Here is a 19,056-nt window from a genome sequence, read left to right as displayed (position 1 = left end):
CTGGCTAAAAAGAAAACGGCTGTGAATTTTTAGACTAGGACTTGCTTGAGTCCAAACTGCATTTTCTTACCTAAGATGGATAGCACAGTTTTGGTGCAAGTGTTTATAGCAGCCAGTAATGCTCAAACTCAGTGTAGCGTTGACGGACAGATAGGAGAAAATTCTTACAGTGTATCCCCAGTGTCATAGAATCAAGAGCCAAGGACAAAATACAGGAAATTCTCCTTTAGCTTGTTCACAGCTTTTGAAAAGGTCGTCTGGGAAGCAGTTTGCTGCAGGGTGAGGACCTCTGTTTTGCAATGGATATGAACATTTTTATCCTCTAGATATGAAACACCTAACATGAGCCAGGCTGTCAAATTCTGCTTTCCATTTTTGTACGTGCAACAATTTTTAGAGCATTCCGATGCTGGAGTATTTGGTTTGCTAGTGCAGTCTGGTATTTAGACATCTAAATAATTACACCGCCCCCTGTAAATATAGGTGGTCTACTTCAGGAAGGATGGAATGCTGCCCTTTGTGCTATCTTAAAACACATATTCACTCCGTGGGAGTTGTCACTTCTCATTTCTCTAAGCCTTAGGAAGTTAGCATGGATATCAACATCCCTGCTGTTCCCAGCACTGCATCGTTTTACATTAAAAGTACAGATCCAGAAGCAGCAGCATCCAAAATCAAAATCAGGTGGCTGGGGGATCTACCCAATTACCGTGAGGATTTCATGGCCGTTTTCAATTCCCTCTTCATGCCACGTGTCAAGTACTCGCTCCACAGAGGCATAGCCCATCCCGTCGTCGAGGCTGGAGAAGACTCTGAACCCAATCGTGCTAGTCATTGCGGACAGGGCAGTGGTGCGTCTCCCACTTTCATCAAAGGACTAGAAGAGAGGAGAGATGGGGGTCTGCAAAGGCCAGCTAAGGGCAATACTGGACATTTGCCTCCTGCTGCCAAAGGAGGAAGGCTTATAAACTGAATTGCTGTAAGGACTTGAGTCTTCTCTGAACTGCATTGAAGTGGCTCAGGAGTAATTCCATTTAACTCAGTGAAATTCCAGTCTAACCAGGCCCTTGCTGTCAAGTTTCTAGTGTAAAACAAAGGAGGGAAACTTCTACTGTAGCAAGACAGGTTCTCAGGCTGATAAGAGTTTTACCCTGTTGTAATTACACAACTATGGGCAATTGGTTTTGAATGTTTTGTTGTTTCCCCTAGAAGGGGTACCTCAGGAATCCATCCACACGTTTACCTTTGCTGCCCCCACCCCAACCACGTAAAGTTTCAGTGGAACAGTTTGCCTGGCGGTGCAGGTTTTCACCCGATCACTGTGGGAGGACAAATTTCTTTTCCACTTTACACTGTGGTATCAGGAGCACGGGGGTGCTTCCATAAGAGGGAACCGGGCGGTGGCTTATCCTGATTCCCCCACACCAAAACAGTTTACTCCTCTTTACAGGGTACACAAAGATAGCCTTTGTATTCATGATGGGCATAAGCAAACCCAGATGCAGCAGTCATTTTAACCCACCCCGGCTTGGCTTGTGACATTACTGCTGACTTTCTGGAGTCAGATAACCAATGCCTAGGGAGAGCATTTTCCCAAAATAATGTGCTCTCTTTTCTGCAGAGATAACATGGAACATGTAACAGAACACTTGAAACAGTGACTGCTATGGTCCACAGTTCTTACACCAATGCAATATATTCTGGTAACGCCTGGGGCAAATGTTTAGATCAAGATACGTTCAAACAATTTTCTGTCACCAGCAACCTCCACTTTCCTCCAAGCAAATAAATTCAGCAGCAATCAGGTGCCTCCATGGAGAAATAAAAGCATGTGGACCATGAGTCAATTGCCATTGAACTTTACAGAAAGGCTCTGGCGGACTTTAAAGGACTCTGGATCAGGCTCCTAGTCTAATGTGGCATCAGGGAATCAGGTTAGAGATCAAGAAGGCCTATCAGCAGAATCAGGCAGCAATACCTACCTGAAAGCTTCTCTTAATATTACTTTATCTAGTCTCCCAACCATCCAGGACTAGCTGCTATTAAAAAATGTCGTGCATTCTAGTCAAATGAAGCCATTTTCCAGAGAAATACTGTCCCAGTGCTTCTCACCTGCATGGAGAGGTGCCGTTTGAGTTGTCTGTATGGGGTAGAAGCTGATGGCGTAAGAGATTTTCCATTTTTAAATAAGCCATAGAAAAAGTCCTCTATGCTCATTGTGCCATCTTGTTCAAGATTATGGAACACATCTTCAAGCACCTGAAAGCGGTAAAATACAGTCAACGTCTTTTGTACACATGGCAAACATCTCAGATGTATCAACATGAGACACAGTTTTACAGCTCGGCATAAAACAAACAAAATTCTACCAGTTTAAGTCTTTTGTGGAGATGTCATTTAAGGAGCAAACCAAAAGAATTACTCAGTTTACCAGAATAATAATAATACATGAGATGGCAATTATTGTATTGTGTACAGTGAGTCACAGAAATACCAAATACTCTGAAGCCTGCGTACCAGTGTATTTTTTCCCTGCTACATTTTAAGGTGTTCTCCCCTCTCAAAACACAGTTTAAAGAATTTCACTGTCTTGAGGGGTAGTATATTCAAAGAGATATCTTCTAGAAAACATTTGCTCCATTACTCGGGGTTGGTCCTGCTTTGAGCAGGGGGTTGGACTAGATGACCTCCTGAGGTCTCTTCCAACCCTGAGATTCTATGATTCTATGCTCCCAAAGCCTTCTGGCATGAGGGTTTCAGAGCAAATCACGTGCTGAAAGAACACCAGCTTGCAGAGTAGCAACTGAACGAAGGGATAGTGCAAGGTTAAAAGGTTAAAATAAGTACAGTTTACTACCACAAGGCAACCTGGTTTTAAAAACACCTTAATTTTTAATATGGAAAGTGTTTAAAATGTACAGTTCATTGACTTTTTGCACTTTTGACTATGAAAGAATCTCATCAGTTTTTTGTCCCTTTCAATTCCTGGCTCCCCAGTAGTAGCAGGATGCTGCAATGTTTGTGTTGCAAACACTGCAAATCAATATTATCCCATTAAAATACAAGCTTCCTGAAAAAAACCCATTTAAGTTGTTATTTGGGGGTGTAGAAAAGCTACTTTTTTTGTATTGTGTACAGTGAGTCACAGAAATACCAAATACTCTGAAGCCTGCGTACCAGTGTATTTTTTCCCTGCTACATTTTAAGGTGTTCTCCCCTCTCAAAACACAGTTTAAAGAATTTCACTGTCTTGAGGGGTAGTATATTCAAAGAGATATCTTCTAGAAAACATTTGCTCCATTACTCGGGGTTGGTCCTGCTTTGAGCAGGGGGTTGCCTGTGAATCCTAAACTGACATGAGAGTGTCCCAGTACACAATAAAATTCGTGTCAAATTTAGTTTTGAAATCCTGTTGAGTCACAAATATTGCCCCAGGGCATTTGCAAATGGAGCTCAAAGCAAGGGACTGCTGACTTCTTGGCAAGCACTCTAGTTCCTGATTAGGAAGTTTAATACCATGCAGTGGTGTAGTGGTTAAAAAAAAAAAAAAAGTGGGCAAACTAACCTTTTTGATCCTCCAGACTGGGCAGTGACATGGTGGGCACTAAGGGGGTGCAGGGATTCCCTTATTTTGAATTGGGTTTAGGCTGGGATGACATCGGGGTGAAAACCAGAAGTGCCATTAAAAAGCATTTTTGGCACTCTCTGCTATACACAAAGTAATCAGAAGTGAGTTAACTCCGTATTCCCCAACCGAGAAGTGGATAAACTCCATTAACCCTTGACTACACTGCAGGTCTGTATCCAGGGTGTCAGTAGTTTACTTTCTGGTTTGTAATCAGTTTAGACCCCATTTTACTGGAGAAACTATCATTAATTAAGGGCTGTTACTACCCTTTTATAAAGACAGGATCAGTCATTAGTTGACTCAAAACCGTTAAGCTCATTAGGAAGCTATCAACTGGGTTCGGATCCTGTTTTCCAAATGACCCCTTGTCTCTTTAAGATGTGCAATTATATGTATCTTAGGCATTTCTCAGAGAAAAGCAAGTCATTTTCTTGGTGAAGGTGAGGAGTCATTTCTTACGGAAAAGCCTTTACAGCACTTTGTGCCACCCCAGCTTTCCTCTGAAAGGAGAGCCCCAGAGATGGTTACCTCGCCATCCACAGTATGCAGCCCGTACTGCTCACAAACGGAGATCAGCTTTTTCCTGTTCAAGTGGCCGTCTCTGGTGATCCCTAGATTCTCACAAACCTCCTGCAGCTTCTCTTCTATCCAGTCCTGGGGAGGAGACGATGCAGTCTGTGAAGCATTCAAGTCATCCGGATTCCAAAATCTCAACTGGCCTGAAACAAGGGCAGTGAGTTTGACATTATTAAAAGGAGGGATAAAAAAATTCAAAACACCATTGCAAGAAACTCTGGGACTAGGTGCCAGCGTAGTTATGTCACCCAACACCTACAACTGGCTGTTTGCCAGCACTAGCAAGTTAGCTACCTTAGGGGCTTGTAATGGTGCCCATCACCACAGCATCTGGGCACCTCCTCCTTGCTTGGCAAAATTCTTAGTGAACTTCATGGGATCTTCTGCTGTGCTCCATCTCTGGCTGCGGGGGCTCCACTTGGGGCAGGGATTTTAACCATGTGTGGGGGGTGGGGGAAGAGATTGGGTTGCTGTGTCAGTCAGTTAAAGGAGGGACTCCATCACAGGGAAGATCTGGCAGTGTGTCTAACTCTCACATGCTCCATCATGGGCTTTGGGATCTGCACTATCCAACGGGAAGGCAACTCCCTTGATGCTCAAATGCCCTGTAGTCTGTAACTCAACTGGGACCTGAACCACGAGGAGCTTTGGAGACTGGGATCAAGGCCTTCAGCTGGCAGTGAAGGCAGACTGGGGGCCAGTGGAGGGACAAGAGCGTAGGCTGGACGTGCTCACTACACCCTAGACGGAGGAGGAAGCGGTCAGCTGCATTCCACACAAGCTGGAGCTTTTGCAGAGTTGTGTAATCTCTGTCAGAGTTCTTCCCTCGATAGTTGTGTATCGGCTACTAGGGCCAGACCTGGTTATCGTTAGGGTGTCCTACTGCCCTGGCCATGCTCCTATGGTAAGACGTTCAGAACCCCCCCCATCCCAAAACCATCTGAATATGCCATTAAGCAAATGTTTTGATCAAGATACGTTTGAACAATTTTCTGTCACCAGCAACCTCCACTTGAATCCCTTCCTCCAAGCAAATAAATTCAGTGCAATACTATACAGCTGAAAATGTTAATGTTTAAAGGGTTACTTGAAAGGTTTAGAAGACTTTGTTGCAACTCCCCACACCAGCCTGAACTCTCCCTTTTACACACCACACACACACACTCTGGGGGCTGTGGGGGAAGAAACTGGTATTTCCAAAGTAAGTGGGAAACATTTAGCCATCTCTCAAATCAAAGCAGAGTCTTCAGGGTCTTTCTGTGGCTGACCAGCATCCTGCGATCACTGCTCTCGAGTGGTGCGCCATAGTCCGTGAAGGCAGCGTGCTCTAGTGGGCAGGGTACTGCAGTGGGTGTCAGGAGACCAGTTTCATCCCTGGGTCTGCCACTGACCTCCTGCATGACCCTGCTCATTGAACTTCCGCATCTCCTCCTACTCTTTGGACTGGGATGATTACTCCCTAGGTTTTGGTTGGAGCGTTTGGGCCACTGCTGTACAAGTGATAAGACACACACAACAAAACCTTAAGGGAACAATTTAAACTCTAGCCAAGGCAGAAGGAAATCATTTAATTCTGTGGCTCATGCTGACATCTAGTGGCCACGGAAACGCTATCTCAGCATTCCCACTGCTGGGGAAAAGCCAGGAGAGGGGCCTGTTCGAGCAGCATCTATGGTGGTGGGTCTGCACTGCGGGAGCCCAATGAACCTCCTTACGCAGCAAGAGGCTTGATGTGTGTTGGTACACAGCTCCTCCCCCAGAACTCACAGCATGGGAACCCTGAGGAGCCGGCCATCACAAGACACGGGGACCTGCTAAGGGGGCTGGAGGAGAAACAAGGGAATGGGGTAGGAAAGACAAAGCAGGAGAAGAGGGAGATGAATTAGAACTGGGGAGAGGTCTGCTTGGGACAGAAGAATGAGAATGGGTGAAGGTAGCAAGTAAGAGGAAATGTGCCCCCCCCGGGGGGGGGGACTGGGATGCAGGAATCTGAGAACCCTTCAGGAGAGGGAGCAGGATTGAAGGTGATCTAGGGCCACTGGCCTCCAGGGTGGGGCTCAGGCAGCCACCTCTCCCGGGCCCTGCTTTTTGTCTCATCCCAGCCTTGGGGCAGGTTTCCATTTCAATATGCCACGACAGAAAACTGAAGCCCTGCAGTCTACCTGCCGTTTGTGCAAGCTGGTCACTGTTACACAAGCAGAGACTCATCAGCCATGCTCCACTGCAAGAGCATCTAAAGCCCCCTCTCCAGCAACCTGAATGGAGCACTTCTGCACAGGCCCTAGGAACAAGCACCAGCTTCCCAGAAGCGCAAAACCAATATTTTCAACCTTTCAGAGGGACAGGTTCCAGCACACAGGGATCTTGCATCCCCAGCGAGAGTGAGCCAGGAAACTTCCCTGGTCCATGTGGTTTTTAGCCTCAGACACTTGCAGCGGTTCCTGGGCTCTGCCCCGCTGAGCATTGCCCCATGTCAGAGGCCCCTGAACACTCCCCAGGGGAAGATGCCGAGAGCTCGCCTTACAACTAGATTAGGTCTGAATCAGAAATTCTTACCAAGAAATGGCCATTGTTTAATTTTCCTTTTTCCCCTCCCTTCCCCTGCTTAACTTTACAAGACTAAAAGCAGGTGCTTCTGCTTGTTCTTACCTTCTGCTTCATATTCCTCGCTGTCCTGAGTCTTCCAGTGCTAAGAAAATAATAGGTTCCACAGGTTATTATTATTCAAAGGCAGCACAGGTATAAAAGGAACTCTATGATCATCATCAGAGGAGCTACAGAATTCCAACAATGCCGAGATACTTTCATCTCCACAGCCCCCAGGGGCCAAGCTGTCGATCCCAGCCTGTCTGGTGCCGTGCTCTGATAGCAGTGTCTCTATTCCAAGGTATTTCGGTGAGGGTTTGCCAGGGGCATTTCAAAATAAAAATCACACTTCCTAGAAGTGTAGTTATTGCAAAAATCAGATTTGAAGATAACAGGCTAGAGCAGAGTCTGGTTAAACCAGCTCAGTTAGGAGGAAGGAAAGAAAGATTTTTAGAGGGGCTCCGTTAAGCAAACCAGTCCATCTGTCTTTGTGATGGGAGCATGTGGATGTGAAGGGGAAGATTTAAGGAAGGGTATGTGCCTAGACTTCCAGGTTTTGGACCATCTTTCCAATTCTGGAACAGCACCAGCCATCTCTCTTCTGCTCTGGCTATATGACAACCCAGGGTGGACAAGAATGACTAGCTCTAGCAAACTACACACTATGATCTCATCAATAGCAGGTACCTGGAATAGCTGCATCTTGCACACCGCCAGGTGCCAGGTCCGGAACCCGCTTTCCTGCCGCAACAAGTCCACACAGCACACGCAGCAGATTTTCAGTGTCAAGATAAGCAGCAAGAAAGCTGCTCTGCACCCTTGCATACCGCCCCATCTGAACCAAGCTAAAATCCTGGCTCCCCCAGGCTTGAAGATGCGCTAAATTGATTGAATTAAGGCAGCGTGGGTTTGTTCACAACAGCCTTTCAGAAGTGCGAGCACACCTTTAAATCCTACTCTAGGCATTGCTTCCAGCTGTGACAGGTTAGAGACAGTTCGGGGAGAGAGCAGAGCACGGACATGAGGTGAAATCTAGAAAAAACGCATTTGCAGGCCGTGGACCGTACATAGGTCCATGTGGCAAATAGGTACAACACACTAGCGTTAGCTTCTGACGGTCCGAATGGATAGCCTCTTGTAGAGCACGTTGCTGTAATCCTAGCCAAATATCCCATGCACCTGGGGCTGTGGATCGCTGGCGAGTAGCTGAGCTACAGTAAAGCCCCTCATACACGTATGATCAGACATCTGCTCACAGAACATGCGACTTAAGGTGAACAAAGAGGCTTAAACTGTTCTTTAACTTGTCCACTGTGACACGGGTGGGACAGGTCAGCCTGTACTCACCAAACCTGTCCCACGGTTGGAAAGGAAACCATCAAACGGCCGCTGTAGGACAGGAAATGAACACAACAAGCTCCTCCTTACCTAAACTAGAATATTTACTGGAGATGCTGAAAGACAAAGCAAGTCACCGATGTACTCTCCACCATCCCTATGGCAGCAGCCAGCTCCCTACAGAACGCCCTTCCCAGAGCTAGGGTGATTTTGGGTTAGCAAAGTGCAACATGGGGGTGGCGGGGGGGAACAAAATTAGGAACTCGTGTCATTGCCATCTCCTTCAGAAAGGGAACAAGTGCTGGTGAGGCAGTCTGAGCACTGGGCTGTTTGCTTGTCCTCCACCAACAGGCAGCCGTCCTGTTACGATTCCCTAGCACGTGGCAGTCAGCACCCAACTATCTGTGCCAGGTTACTTCCACAGTTCTATATTTCACATACATTAGTTAAAGGATTTACCAAGCACTGCACAGCCATCCCTAGATATTGCTGCCCCTAATCAGCGGATAGGGCATTTCATCGCTCATGTACTCAGCACACATGAAGTCCGGCAATATTAGCTTTCATTCTAACGGCAGTATTAGCAGAGGTTACTTTTCCACAGTTAAAAAGAAGCACACGAAAGCATACGCATGTGACTGATGGATTTAGATTCAAAGTCACCCAGGACACAAAAGCTCTAAATCACAATATAAAAGTTTAATACGTCTCATTCAGATTACAGCTAAAAGCCATTAATCTACAACGTTACCATGGAAACTGGATTAGGTCACTGTACTTTTTTAGCATGGCTTCTTGCTTCTGTTTCATCATCTGGTCAACCACATGATACCAGCTCTGAACAGCACAAAATTTGCATTTCCACCACTGCCTTTCTGCATTAATGGTACAGGAGTGAAAACCAGCAGCAGAGCAGTCTGGGGTGGGGGCAATTTATGCTTCCCTAGCAAGGACCCCCACGGAAAATAAAAACGGGTCTGGAGAATGAACAGCCAGAATATCCTCCAACGTGCATGAAGAGTCCAACGCCTTCTATAGCCTCAATGGGACACCATGGATGTAAGCGAACAAGAGCTGCTCGCACAGGTGCCAACTTTCTTCTGTCCGGGTGGGTGCTCGACCCCCGCTCCGCCTCGAGGCCTCGCCCCACACTGCCCCTTCCCCCAAAGCCCCACCCTCGCCCCCGCCTCTTCCTGCCCCCTCCCCTGGTCTCCCTGGCCCCGCTCCGCTCCCTCCCCCCAGCACCTCTTGCCCACCGCCGAACACACACACCAACACGCACGCACACCCACCACGTGACAATCGCACCAGCACAAAAAACTGAACAGCTTGCAAACAACCCATAGCCTGAAATGTACAGTTCTGGCAAATATACCAACAGAGACTAGGAACGCATTCAAACATGGAATGAATGGCCTGAACGCGTGCCGCTTAGCCTCAATGAATACTACTCCGCCAGCTCCACTCAGCAATGGCATTAAAGAATTAGGTTGGCTGGATTCCTAGTTTACCTCCAATGACCTCTCAGGAAAGAAAAATATACAGAAAACAGGAGTCGGGGGAACAAATGGCCACAACTTGTGTCTGTGGAAGTGGAAAACAGACGATACTCCTGTAGTCGACAACATACGGCCAAAGAATAGCCCCTAAGGCTCCAGAGATAGACGCAGCCTTCAAGCGTGTTTCTCAGCATCCTCCCTGAATTCCCTTTTGGTGGGAGGTGTGATTGGTTAAAGCAATCTGGATTTTAAAGCAGGAGAGGGTGAGGAGGAGAAGTCTCTCTGAGCCCGGTTGAGTAGGGTTTACATAGAATCATAGAATATCAGGGTTGGAAGGGACCTCAGGAGGTCATCTAGTCTAACTCCCTACTCAAAGCAGGACCAATCCCCAATTTTTGCCCCAGATCCCTAAATGGCCCCCTCAAGGACTGAATTTACAACCCTGGGTTTAGCAAGCCAATGCTCAAACCACTGAGCTATCTCCGCCCCCTCCTCCCCCCATATAAGTAGCATAATAATTTAAAAAATAAGAGCTGAACTGAAGCCACTGAAACTTCCAAGCACTCATTGGAGAAGCATCAGGTAATTTCATAAATCCAGACAGTGCAGAGAGGCTGAATGGTGAGCTAAACACCTGTCATCCCTGCTCTATGCTGATAATCAATTGTTGCAGACGCTGAAGGCCGAACGGCCCCGTTAGCCTGACTGCTGCGGTAATTCACTTCATCTGCAGGCGCGCTCCTCTGCCGCCCAGCATCAGGGGCTCTATTGTACTTGGCCACTGCAGCATCAGCTGGCAGGACCCTCTCCGCACCCGGACTCGTTACCAGACTGAATGCTTGACAACAGCTTCATTGTGAGGCAGCGGTACGGGAGGTCAGAGGTCAAGCAACACCCAAAATGGCTGCCACAGAAGGCAGCCAGCCTATTTCGGGAAGACAAAGGGAGACTGCCATCAGTGCTGTGGACCGTGCAGCTCAATGTCACGCAAGGCATTGTTGTAGTGGGCGGGATTGTTCTACAGCTGGATGTGGGTCACACACATTACTGAGCCCGTGTGCAGAAGGCAGAGATTTTAGGAATGTATTATTTTGACAGACACATGCTTTGCTGGGCTGAAGAGCAGATGGCTCAGGTTTTCAATGATCACTAGCTTCCAGCTCAGAACCCATGTAAGCATCTGCAGCCCGTTACATTTGCTCGCTGCGGCCTCTCTCCATAATAACTTAGCAACCTCTCCCACCCTACCATCTGCTTCAGTGAGACAGACCTTTGTTCTCGGTCCGAATATATTGCTAATTAAAATGATGATCAGGGGCTCACACTGCGCCTATTCTATCCTGCACATGTTCAAGCGATCCCTAGCACCAATGTTAACATAAGATTTTTTTTCTAGGGGGGAGGGAGGGATGGCATGTGTTTGCTGAAGGGTCGACTCATTGATGCAAACAGCCGGAACAAAGATCCCCAAAACTGAGCAAGCCTCTAAACTGCAACACAATTTACAGCTGCTTTCAATTACAAAGCACCACCACTAAGAGCCAATAGGGAGTCCGAACAATAGCCACTCACAGCTCCTGTTTTAAAAAGATAAACATGCTTTGGATTATCAGATTTGTACTTTGAAGACTTCAGGATACCAGATTTTGAAAAAAGTCACCGACACGATTTCTCTGCCCAACTTTGTGGGCCTCTTGGCAAGTGACAGTAGCCAGGGATGGAAGATTTTCCAGTTTCAATTACAGCCTTTTCAATCAAAAGCAAATGAAAGTATATGTTCATAGTCCTTGGGCTTTTCCCCTGATTAAGCTGTTCCTTATCTGATAAACATGCAAATTCAGGAATAAGGCATATGGCTAGGACATAACCATCCCTCCACAGCACAATAAGGAAGGAGGCAAAAAGTTTGGGTTTTGGCCACCTTAGTAGTAGAGGATTGCCAGAAAGACTTCTAGCTAGAGTGTTATACGGGTTGTCCATCACCACGGTATCTAAATAATTTCCACCAGTAGTAAACACAAAAATCGCTCTTCAAGCCCTGTTGGCAGGGTCAAGCTTACGGTTACTGACAAGTGTAAAGGGTGCAGCGCCTGGCGTGTTTGGGGAGGTAATTGCAGGGAAGCTCCGTTGAAGAGGAAGTGGGTTTTGCCCTTGGTTCTGAGCACAGTGAGCATGGGGGTCGTTTATTTGGCAGCAAGTTCCATGGGCTTGGTCCAGCTCCTTGGAAAGCTCCATCTCCTTAAGATACAAGTCTTCCCCTGCTTGTCAACAGCTTTTGCCAGTGGAACCATGCAGGCCTGGGAGGCAGCCATCATGGAAGGAAAGGAAAGGTGATCAGGTAGCTAGGGCAAGCACTATACAGGGCTTTGGATGTCAATGCAGCGACCTTGAGCTGGACTCTGCTGGGGAAGGGGAAGCAGTGTACCAGGGTGATGTGTTCCTGGTAAGCAGTGCAGCCTCAGGGCCCTGGGCTAGCTACCGGGAACTGCAGCAAGCCAGCCTGGAAGTTACAAATGCCTGAGTCACTGAGGTCAAATCAGCTACATGTAGCTACAGGCCACAGTGAAAGGCTCCATCAGCAGGATGCTACATTGCAGTGTAGACACAGGAGGCATGGCTTGGGTGAGCCATGTATGAGGCTCTCTTCTCTATTCTACCTGCTGAAGCCAGGTCTCTCTGTCTACACTGCTCTTTATCCCCGCGCTATCCGGGCATGCAGTGTCTGTACGCTACATGATGCCTTAAGTACAGATGTACCCGTCAACTCTTCGTTCCTCGCTGCTGAATGGAGTCCGTTCTAACCAACGTGCTGTTGGGCAAATCATCAATTATAATTCAAAGCACAAAAAAACCACAAAGAGCTCATGGCACTTTTTGAACGTGAGGACTATTGGCCGACCCCCAGCATCGACAGCTGCAGGAGGTAAATATCTGCAACTCTGCTTTGCTGCTCTGAAGCGCGTCAGAGGGCACTAGGTTAATAGCTATGATTGTAACAAGTTTTTAAAGCCCACGTCTAAGTGCTTGCATGGCTGCGGCATGGATTAGCACCTCGTCCACAGGGCAGGCCAAGGCGCTCCTTCCCCATCTCCCAACTATCTGCACGTTAAGCAGAGTAATGACTGAGATTCCGCAAACAAATTAACCACCCCCCTCACCCCCCATAGTATAAGCAGGAAGAGAGGACAGAGTAAAGGAGGAAGTGGTCAGCTTCAGACATACAAGATGAACCCTTTTAATTGGCCCAGAGGCTGGTTCAAAGAAACATCCCAATTAAGCCACTGCCCCACTTTGTCAGATCCTTGTGGAACACATTAAGAGTGAATAGCCCAAGCACAATGAAGACAGCTACAAGCCGAAAGACACACAACAGAAACACTGGCCAAGGACTGGCTTCCAAGGATTTAGTCCCACTAGCCACGTTTCTGAGAAGTGGCTTTAAAAAACGCTGAATGTCATCTTTGGGGGGTTTCAGAGTAACAGCCGTGTTAGTCTGTATTCGCAAGAAGAAAAGGAGTACTTGTGGCACCTTAGAGACTAACCAATTTATTTGAGCATAAGCTTTCGTGAGCTACAGTGCATCCGATGAAGTGAGCTGTAGCTCACGAAAGCTTATGCCCAAATAAATTGGTCTAAGGTGCCACAAGTACTCCTTTTATCTTTGGGGGGGTCATTCCTAATCAAATCTGTAGTGTCTTTTGCTCCCCTGCAGAAGAAGTTCCCGCTACAGTCTGGGAGGCTGAAGATACACACAAGTTTTAGGGCTTCAGTACATATCAGCTGGCCCCTCTCGTTTTCAGACACACTACTGAGAGCATTACAGAAAGGTAGAAGGAAGGCACCGAGAAGCTTATCCAAGTGTTGAGCAAACCTCACGAGGACTATGCATCCCTCCTGAAAGAAAGCAGCACGAACACACCTGCCTTAGGATGTTTCATGCAGACAGAACAAGTATGGCAACTAAGTTAACTGACTGACCTTGTTAATTTACCAGCCTTTTACACCCACTTTACAGCTAACAGAAAGGAATACAATTAAGCATAGTTTTCCTAGCTGGTGCACTTCCCGAGGAGGTGTATTAACTCTGATGTTAAGGTCAGTGCGGTACACGTGGCCTGCACCAGAGGAGATGGATTCGTTTCTCCATGGTGGCAAGCAAACACATTAGTGCACGTATCACCACAGAAGCCAGTTCTCTTCCAAGTGTATTCAAGTGACTCCTGATCCTCACAGTCTAATTACTGCAAGGAAGGCGAGATTGGAAAGCAAAGGAACGTAGAGCCATGTGGAATTGTTGGCAAGCAACACTAGCCAGGAGCTTGGTCTTTTAAAGTTCTGGTCTGGGTGATGGTGTTTTTTTCAAGTATATTTTTAAAGTTACATGTTTCCCTTCTCCCCTACAGATAACCACGTTTTCACTGCACAGGAGTATTGCAACGTGTACGCTCTCTCTACGAACAGCTGCCTGCTCCTACCTGCAATTCCGTATTTCAACGTTCCCGCAGTGGGTGTGTGCGGGGTCAACTAGAGCACACCGGGGAAAGAATTCCACCTCCCATTTTTGGAAAGGTCGGTGCAGCCACTCCACTCAGACAGCTGTCAAATCCACAGCAGACATGCTCCTTGTAGGGCAGTACCAAAGATCATGAATCTTATCCACCACTTAGTGGCGTGCGGCTTGCGCCCCTCAGCAGCCACAGCCCTCCAAGGAAGCAGGGGAAGGAAACAAAAACCAATGTCTCTTCTCTCTCACTGGACAATTTCCACTGAGTGCTACTGAACATTCAGTATCAGATTGACAGTATTTGGCAAACACACAGCAGAGTGGCAGGGACCCAGCATCAGCGAGGTGCTGCTGTGGCCATATGCTAATACACCCTACCAAAGTTACACTACTTCTCCTCCCTTGCACTTTCTATGGCTTGTGGTGGTGGAAGGAGGAAGAGTCTCAGGGCCCACACGATGAGATGCACAAGTTTCGTCCAGCAGTACCATGGTGAAGTTTGAGATGCCCTGATTTTACAGAAAACAAGCAAAACAGGAGTTGAGATCTTTAGGTGAGCACAAGACTAGATCTATTATAAATAAAGCTTGATACAATCATGCATCTCTGGAACTGAACATTTCCAGGCTGGCAACTGGAGATGCAGGGGCTGGGAGGGGAAAGCAGCTTTCAGAACCTCAGGAATATTTATGAAGGGTCTCTTCTCAAAGCATGTGTCATTTTGGTGTGGCAGATTATGGCAGTGCAATGGAAATCACTAAGCACAAACGGAGAAGATAAGGGGATGGGAATGCCAGGAAAATCCCTATTGTATTATCTAACAAATGCAAATAATGAAGGCACAAAGTTTTCTGCAAGCCAAGACTCACCACCCTCCAGTTATGGCAGTTCTGTAAAACTGCACTGCAAAGGAACAGAGTAAGAAGGCCAGATTTCCTTAATCTCGGTTTGTACCACAATACACAGATTAATACTCTTGCATCAGATGGCTAGCCCAGTTATTCGTCTTCTATATTAGCTAGTACTGTAGTTACTACTGAGTTTTTACAGATGAACTGAACTGACGGCAGAAGACATGTCTCTTCTGTTCACAACACACTTCGTTAGACATGAAGACAGAGTTATAGCCATAGCTTAATTACTGGCCCTTACTTTATTCAGAAGAACAAAGAGGCCAGAGGGAGGTATTCTGGTATTTAGTCAGCATGATCTAATGTGTAGAACAGTTATTAACATGCTACATCAACCAGATACAATCATGGATGCTTCTGGGTTTTGAGTAGGAGACACCTTACAAGGCTGGGCCAGTGGTGGCAATGCCAGACATGATCTCGGGGTAGGACTGGACAGCTCCCCAGTTTACTTCAGGAGTTACACTTACCTACAGGCCAAACGTTGAAATACAGACATGAGACTAAGTGAAGCTGCATCTTATTTACAAAGAACGCTTTTTACTCTGGGAGAAAATATTGCTCCGTATTAAGAGAGTGGCATCCAGGAGGCAATAATTCTGCAGTCGGATGTGGTTTTTCCGCTTGGCCCCAGTTCGAAGTGACAGTTTTGCATTGTAAGCCTCAGCTCCAGGCTCTGTATTCAGTTTAGGGTTGGCAGATTTTATTTTTTTTAATATATTTAATTCTTACCGATAATATCAGTGTTTATTTTTAAGCATTTTTACAGATTTTTAATTGATTTAACTTTTCACAGCCGTAGGTAATTATAGTGGTTTCAGACAATTATTTAATGACAGTAGATGCAGAGATTAAAAAAATTAAAGCTTTAAAAAACTGTTCGACCACAAACTGTCAACATCACATGTCAAAATAGAGAAAGTAAATCAACAAATCAGACCTGTATTTACTATTCATTCTCTCATCCACTTGAAACAAGCCTAATTCCAGTCTAAATCAATGGATTTTGATGAGAAGTTCTCAAGCCGCGTTTTTCTTACTTCGCCTGTTAGTTTTGATCATCATCTATGGAAATATTTTCTCGACGGTTTTTGTGTGTACAGTGAAATCAACATTCACTGACATTTACCAGTAAAAACCTAATCCTTTTAAACCTAAATTATGCTAAACACACAATAGCCTATTTCCAAACAACGTATAATTATGACAAGGACTCGGGAGATGCTACATTCAGCTCAAATTAGCTCTGCCCTGCTGCCCACTTTGATCAACTATTATGCACAATCTGGCCTTGTACCACATTCTCCCCGGCCGATGTGCAGGGTACAGCAAGGGAGAGAAGTTCGGAAAGAACTATGCTATGGGAAGCTATAGATTCAACAACGCTTTGATCCCAGCTACTCTGGTTTTCCCACAGACTTTACTCAACTGAAGCCCAAGTGAGCAGACTTGAGAAGCCATTTCCCTTCACAAAAAATAAAAAAGGGACCTGTTTCTGACCTCCTTTGTAAAGCACGGAGATCAAGGGATGAAAAGCACTTACATAAGACCTAGTTATTACTATTATATTTCTGAATGGATCTTATATTTCAGCTGCTTGGGCAGCATATTAAGTTTGCAATCTTACCCTGCGGTGTTGGGGTTAAAGGAACAATGCTTGGACTGGGCAGGTAGGTCACACCCATATTATTCAGCTGAGGCTCCAGACCAGTGCTTTTCTTTGATAGTGGATTGCAGTGTCTGTGCGTACACATGGAGAGCTGGGTGCAGCTGGTAGCATCGGCTATCTGGTAGCATACCTCCTGGGACCAAAGAGCCTAGATAGTTTTCTGAAATCCCAGGCCTATCCTAGCATCTCGTGATAGTGTAACAGCCCTCGGGTCTAGAACCCAGGCCTGACATCTCCAGGCTGCCACCCAACGGCAGCTGTAACCAGCTCATGCTCCACTTCCCATGAGCCACTGTGGACACTGACCTTGGGAAGTTCCACTTTAGGGGTTTGACAGACAGCAGCCTAATGGCTCTTGATTGGCTGTCTGCCTTATATAAACCCAGGCAACAGCATGGATCTTCTCTAGCTGCCACGACTGTTTCCGCTCCTTGCTCCTGAATTCCTGGCTTTGTGCTCAGCTTGATTTGGACTTTGCCTCCTAACTCGGACACTGAACTTTGGTATAGACCCTGGAACCCGACTACCAACTCCTCTGATCCTCCCAGCCTCAGGTGTGGCCCTGCTCTGACCCATGGCCCTGACCGCCCTTGTTGGGATCCTGACAGACTGCTCCAGAGCTCGTGCAAGAGCTGGGCTCCTCTGCGAATCTGCAGAATGGGCCATACAGCTCTTTGGAGTGTGACTGGAAGCCATCCTTCCTACTGCACTGAGCAAGCTCATGTTGCCTATAAAGCTTGCAGTGCGGCCTGCAAGTGGTCAATTATACTAAAAAGTTCTTCATAAAGAGGAAAGATGGACTAGGGCAGAGAGGCAGGTGGACGGTAAGGAGCATTCATTACATCTGCCCACAACCTTGGCAGGAGAGAGCGCGTGAGAATACAATTTGGGCACCGTGGAAAAAGCAACACTTAAGGAGAAGCCTTATTACAGCACACTCCTGGCAGCAGAACACTAACTTGCTTTGGGAGCACACAGTACTGTAGGGACGGACGTACACAATGGGGCTAAAATCGTCAGCCAACATTTGCATTGCTGGCACTGATGCTAATCCAGTTGGATTTCTCCAGCGTCACTGGACTGTTCACCTGCTCACTAGTGAATCAACATATTAACTCAGCGTTAAAATAAGAACCAAATGCTCATAAGGATGCCGCGAAGAGGTCTTTTTCCCCAAAAGGCAACCTTAAAAAGCATGCTATGAGACGCGCATTTAACAGTGTGTGAAGTTCCCTTTCTTCCCTAATGCCGCACAGTGCTCTGCCTTGTATTGTCTAGGTCAGCACATTTTTGCACAGATTTAAATTTGGGCCAGTGTAAGAGGGATGGGAGGAACAGAAATCGAAAGACAAGTAGCCAGATTTAAATACTGAGTCAGTGAGCGTTCATCTATACCTGAGGGTCACATACACAAGCTCAGATGGCACCCCATGGTTTCAACTCTCTGTCCCTGGTGGAGTTTAAACGTTTCATTCTGGCACGAGAGGAGTGAAACCAATACAACAGCAAGAAACTGAACTGTGTTCCCTTACAAGGAAGGGAGTCACAAGGAGGCCAGGGTCATGTCCAAAACCTCCCTTTTCCCCCCCCCACACATCCCATCAATGTGACATAGGTCCCGTGGATAGTCGCTTTCAGACTATAGATGTAAACGAGGGCACTTTACCTCATCACAGTCATTGGAAGCTACGTGTGAACTCCGGGCTGCTTCATTGTGAGGCTCAATGACAGTCACCTCGGCAAATTCTTCCACGGATTCCCGAAACTCCGGCAGGGACCGCCTACCATAGCGTTTCCCACCCTTGACGTATTTGGGCTGGGCTTCTGGTGAAGAATCTACTGAATTAAAACAAAACACAGAAATGAAGACAGAGCATTGGCAGCATCATTCCTGAAGAAGAGGTCAGCCTTTAGTCCCAGCAAGATGCATCATCATACGATTGTAAAGAACAAGCTAGTCCTTCACACTTGTGGCAATTCAAAGAGCAGCTCCTCTGGTAATTATATTGTCCACAGTACTGAGCCTAGGACATCTCTAGGTGGTGCCCATTCCCATGAATATTTGCACATGCGCTAGAAGGTCTCCAAAGCATGTCTTGCTTTGCAGCTCTAATTCTGCAGGCAGATTTTCTCAGCATCTTGGAGAGTGGTTTTGAGACCGTGGTTTTTGTAGGGGGTTCTCTTACCTGGAGAGCAGAGACAACTAAAACCAAACCAAACACTCCCCAGAGAGGCAAATGCAAAACAGTAATTTAGAAAAAGACCCCAAATAAGCATTGCAAAAAGCAAAGAGCCCTAGAGGTGCCAACATATGCCAGCTATGCAGTAGGTACTTAAGATTGCAG

The 19,056-nt window shown here is 46.6% G+C and overlaps 1 protein-coding gene across 2 annotated transcripts in view; it reads right to left on the bottom strand.

Annotated features, from left to right (window-relative positions):
* NIN (ninein) overlaps nucleotides 1-19,056 on the bottom strand; it is a 90,495-nt gene that overhangs the window by 45,454 nt on the left and 25,985 nt on the right. For both annotated transcript variants that reach the window (XM_077819669.1, XM_077819670.1), the window contains exons 3-7: nucleotides 18,378-18,547; nucleotides 6,854-6,893; nucleotides 4,157-4,347; nucleotides 2,113-2,259; nucleotides 710-877 (exon numbers count right to left, since the gene is read on the bottom strand). In XM_077819669.1, coding sequence (XP_077675795.1) covers nucleotides 710-877; nucleotides 2,113-2,259; nucleotides 4,157-4,347; nucleotides 6,854-6,893; nucleotides 18,378-18,547 — 716 coding nt within the window. The remainder of the gene's footprint in view (nucleotides 1-709; nucleotides 878-2,112; nucleotides 2,260-4,156; nucleotides 4,348-6,853; nucleotides 6,894-18,377; nucleotides 18,548-19,056) is intronic.

This window comes from Eretmochelys imbricata, chromosome 6 (assembly GCF_965152235.1).
Source record: "Eretmochelys imbricata isolate rEreImb1 chromosome 6, rEreImb1.hap1, whole genome shotgun sequence".
NCBI lineage: Eukaryota > Metazoa > Chordata > Testudines > Cheloniidae > Eretmochelys > Eretmochelys imbricata.
The sequence above is the reverse complement of the archived record's forward strand: the minus strand, read 5'-3'. Positions and strand labels throughout refer to the sequence as shown.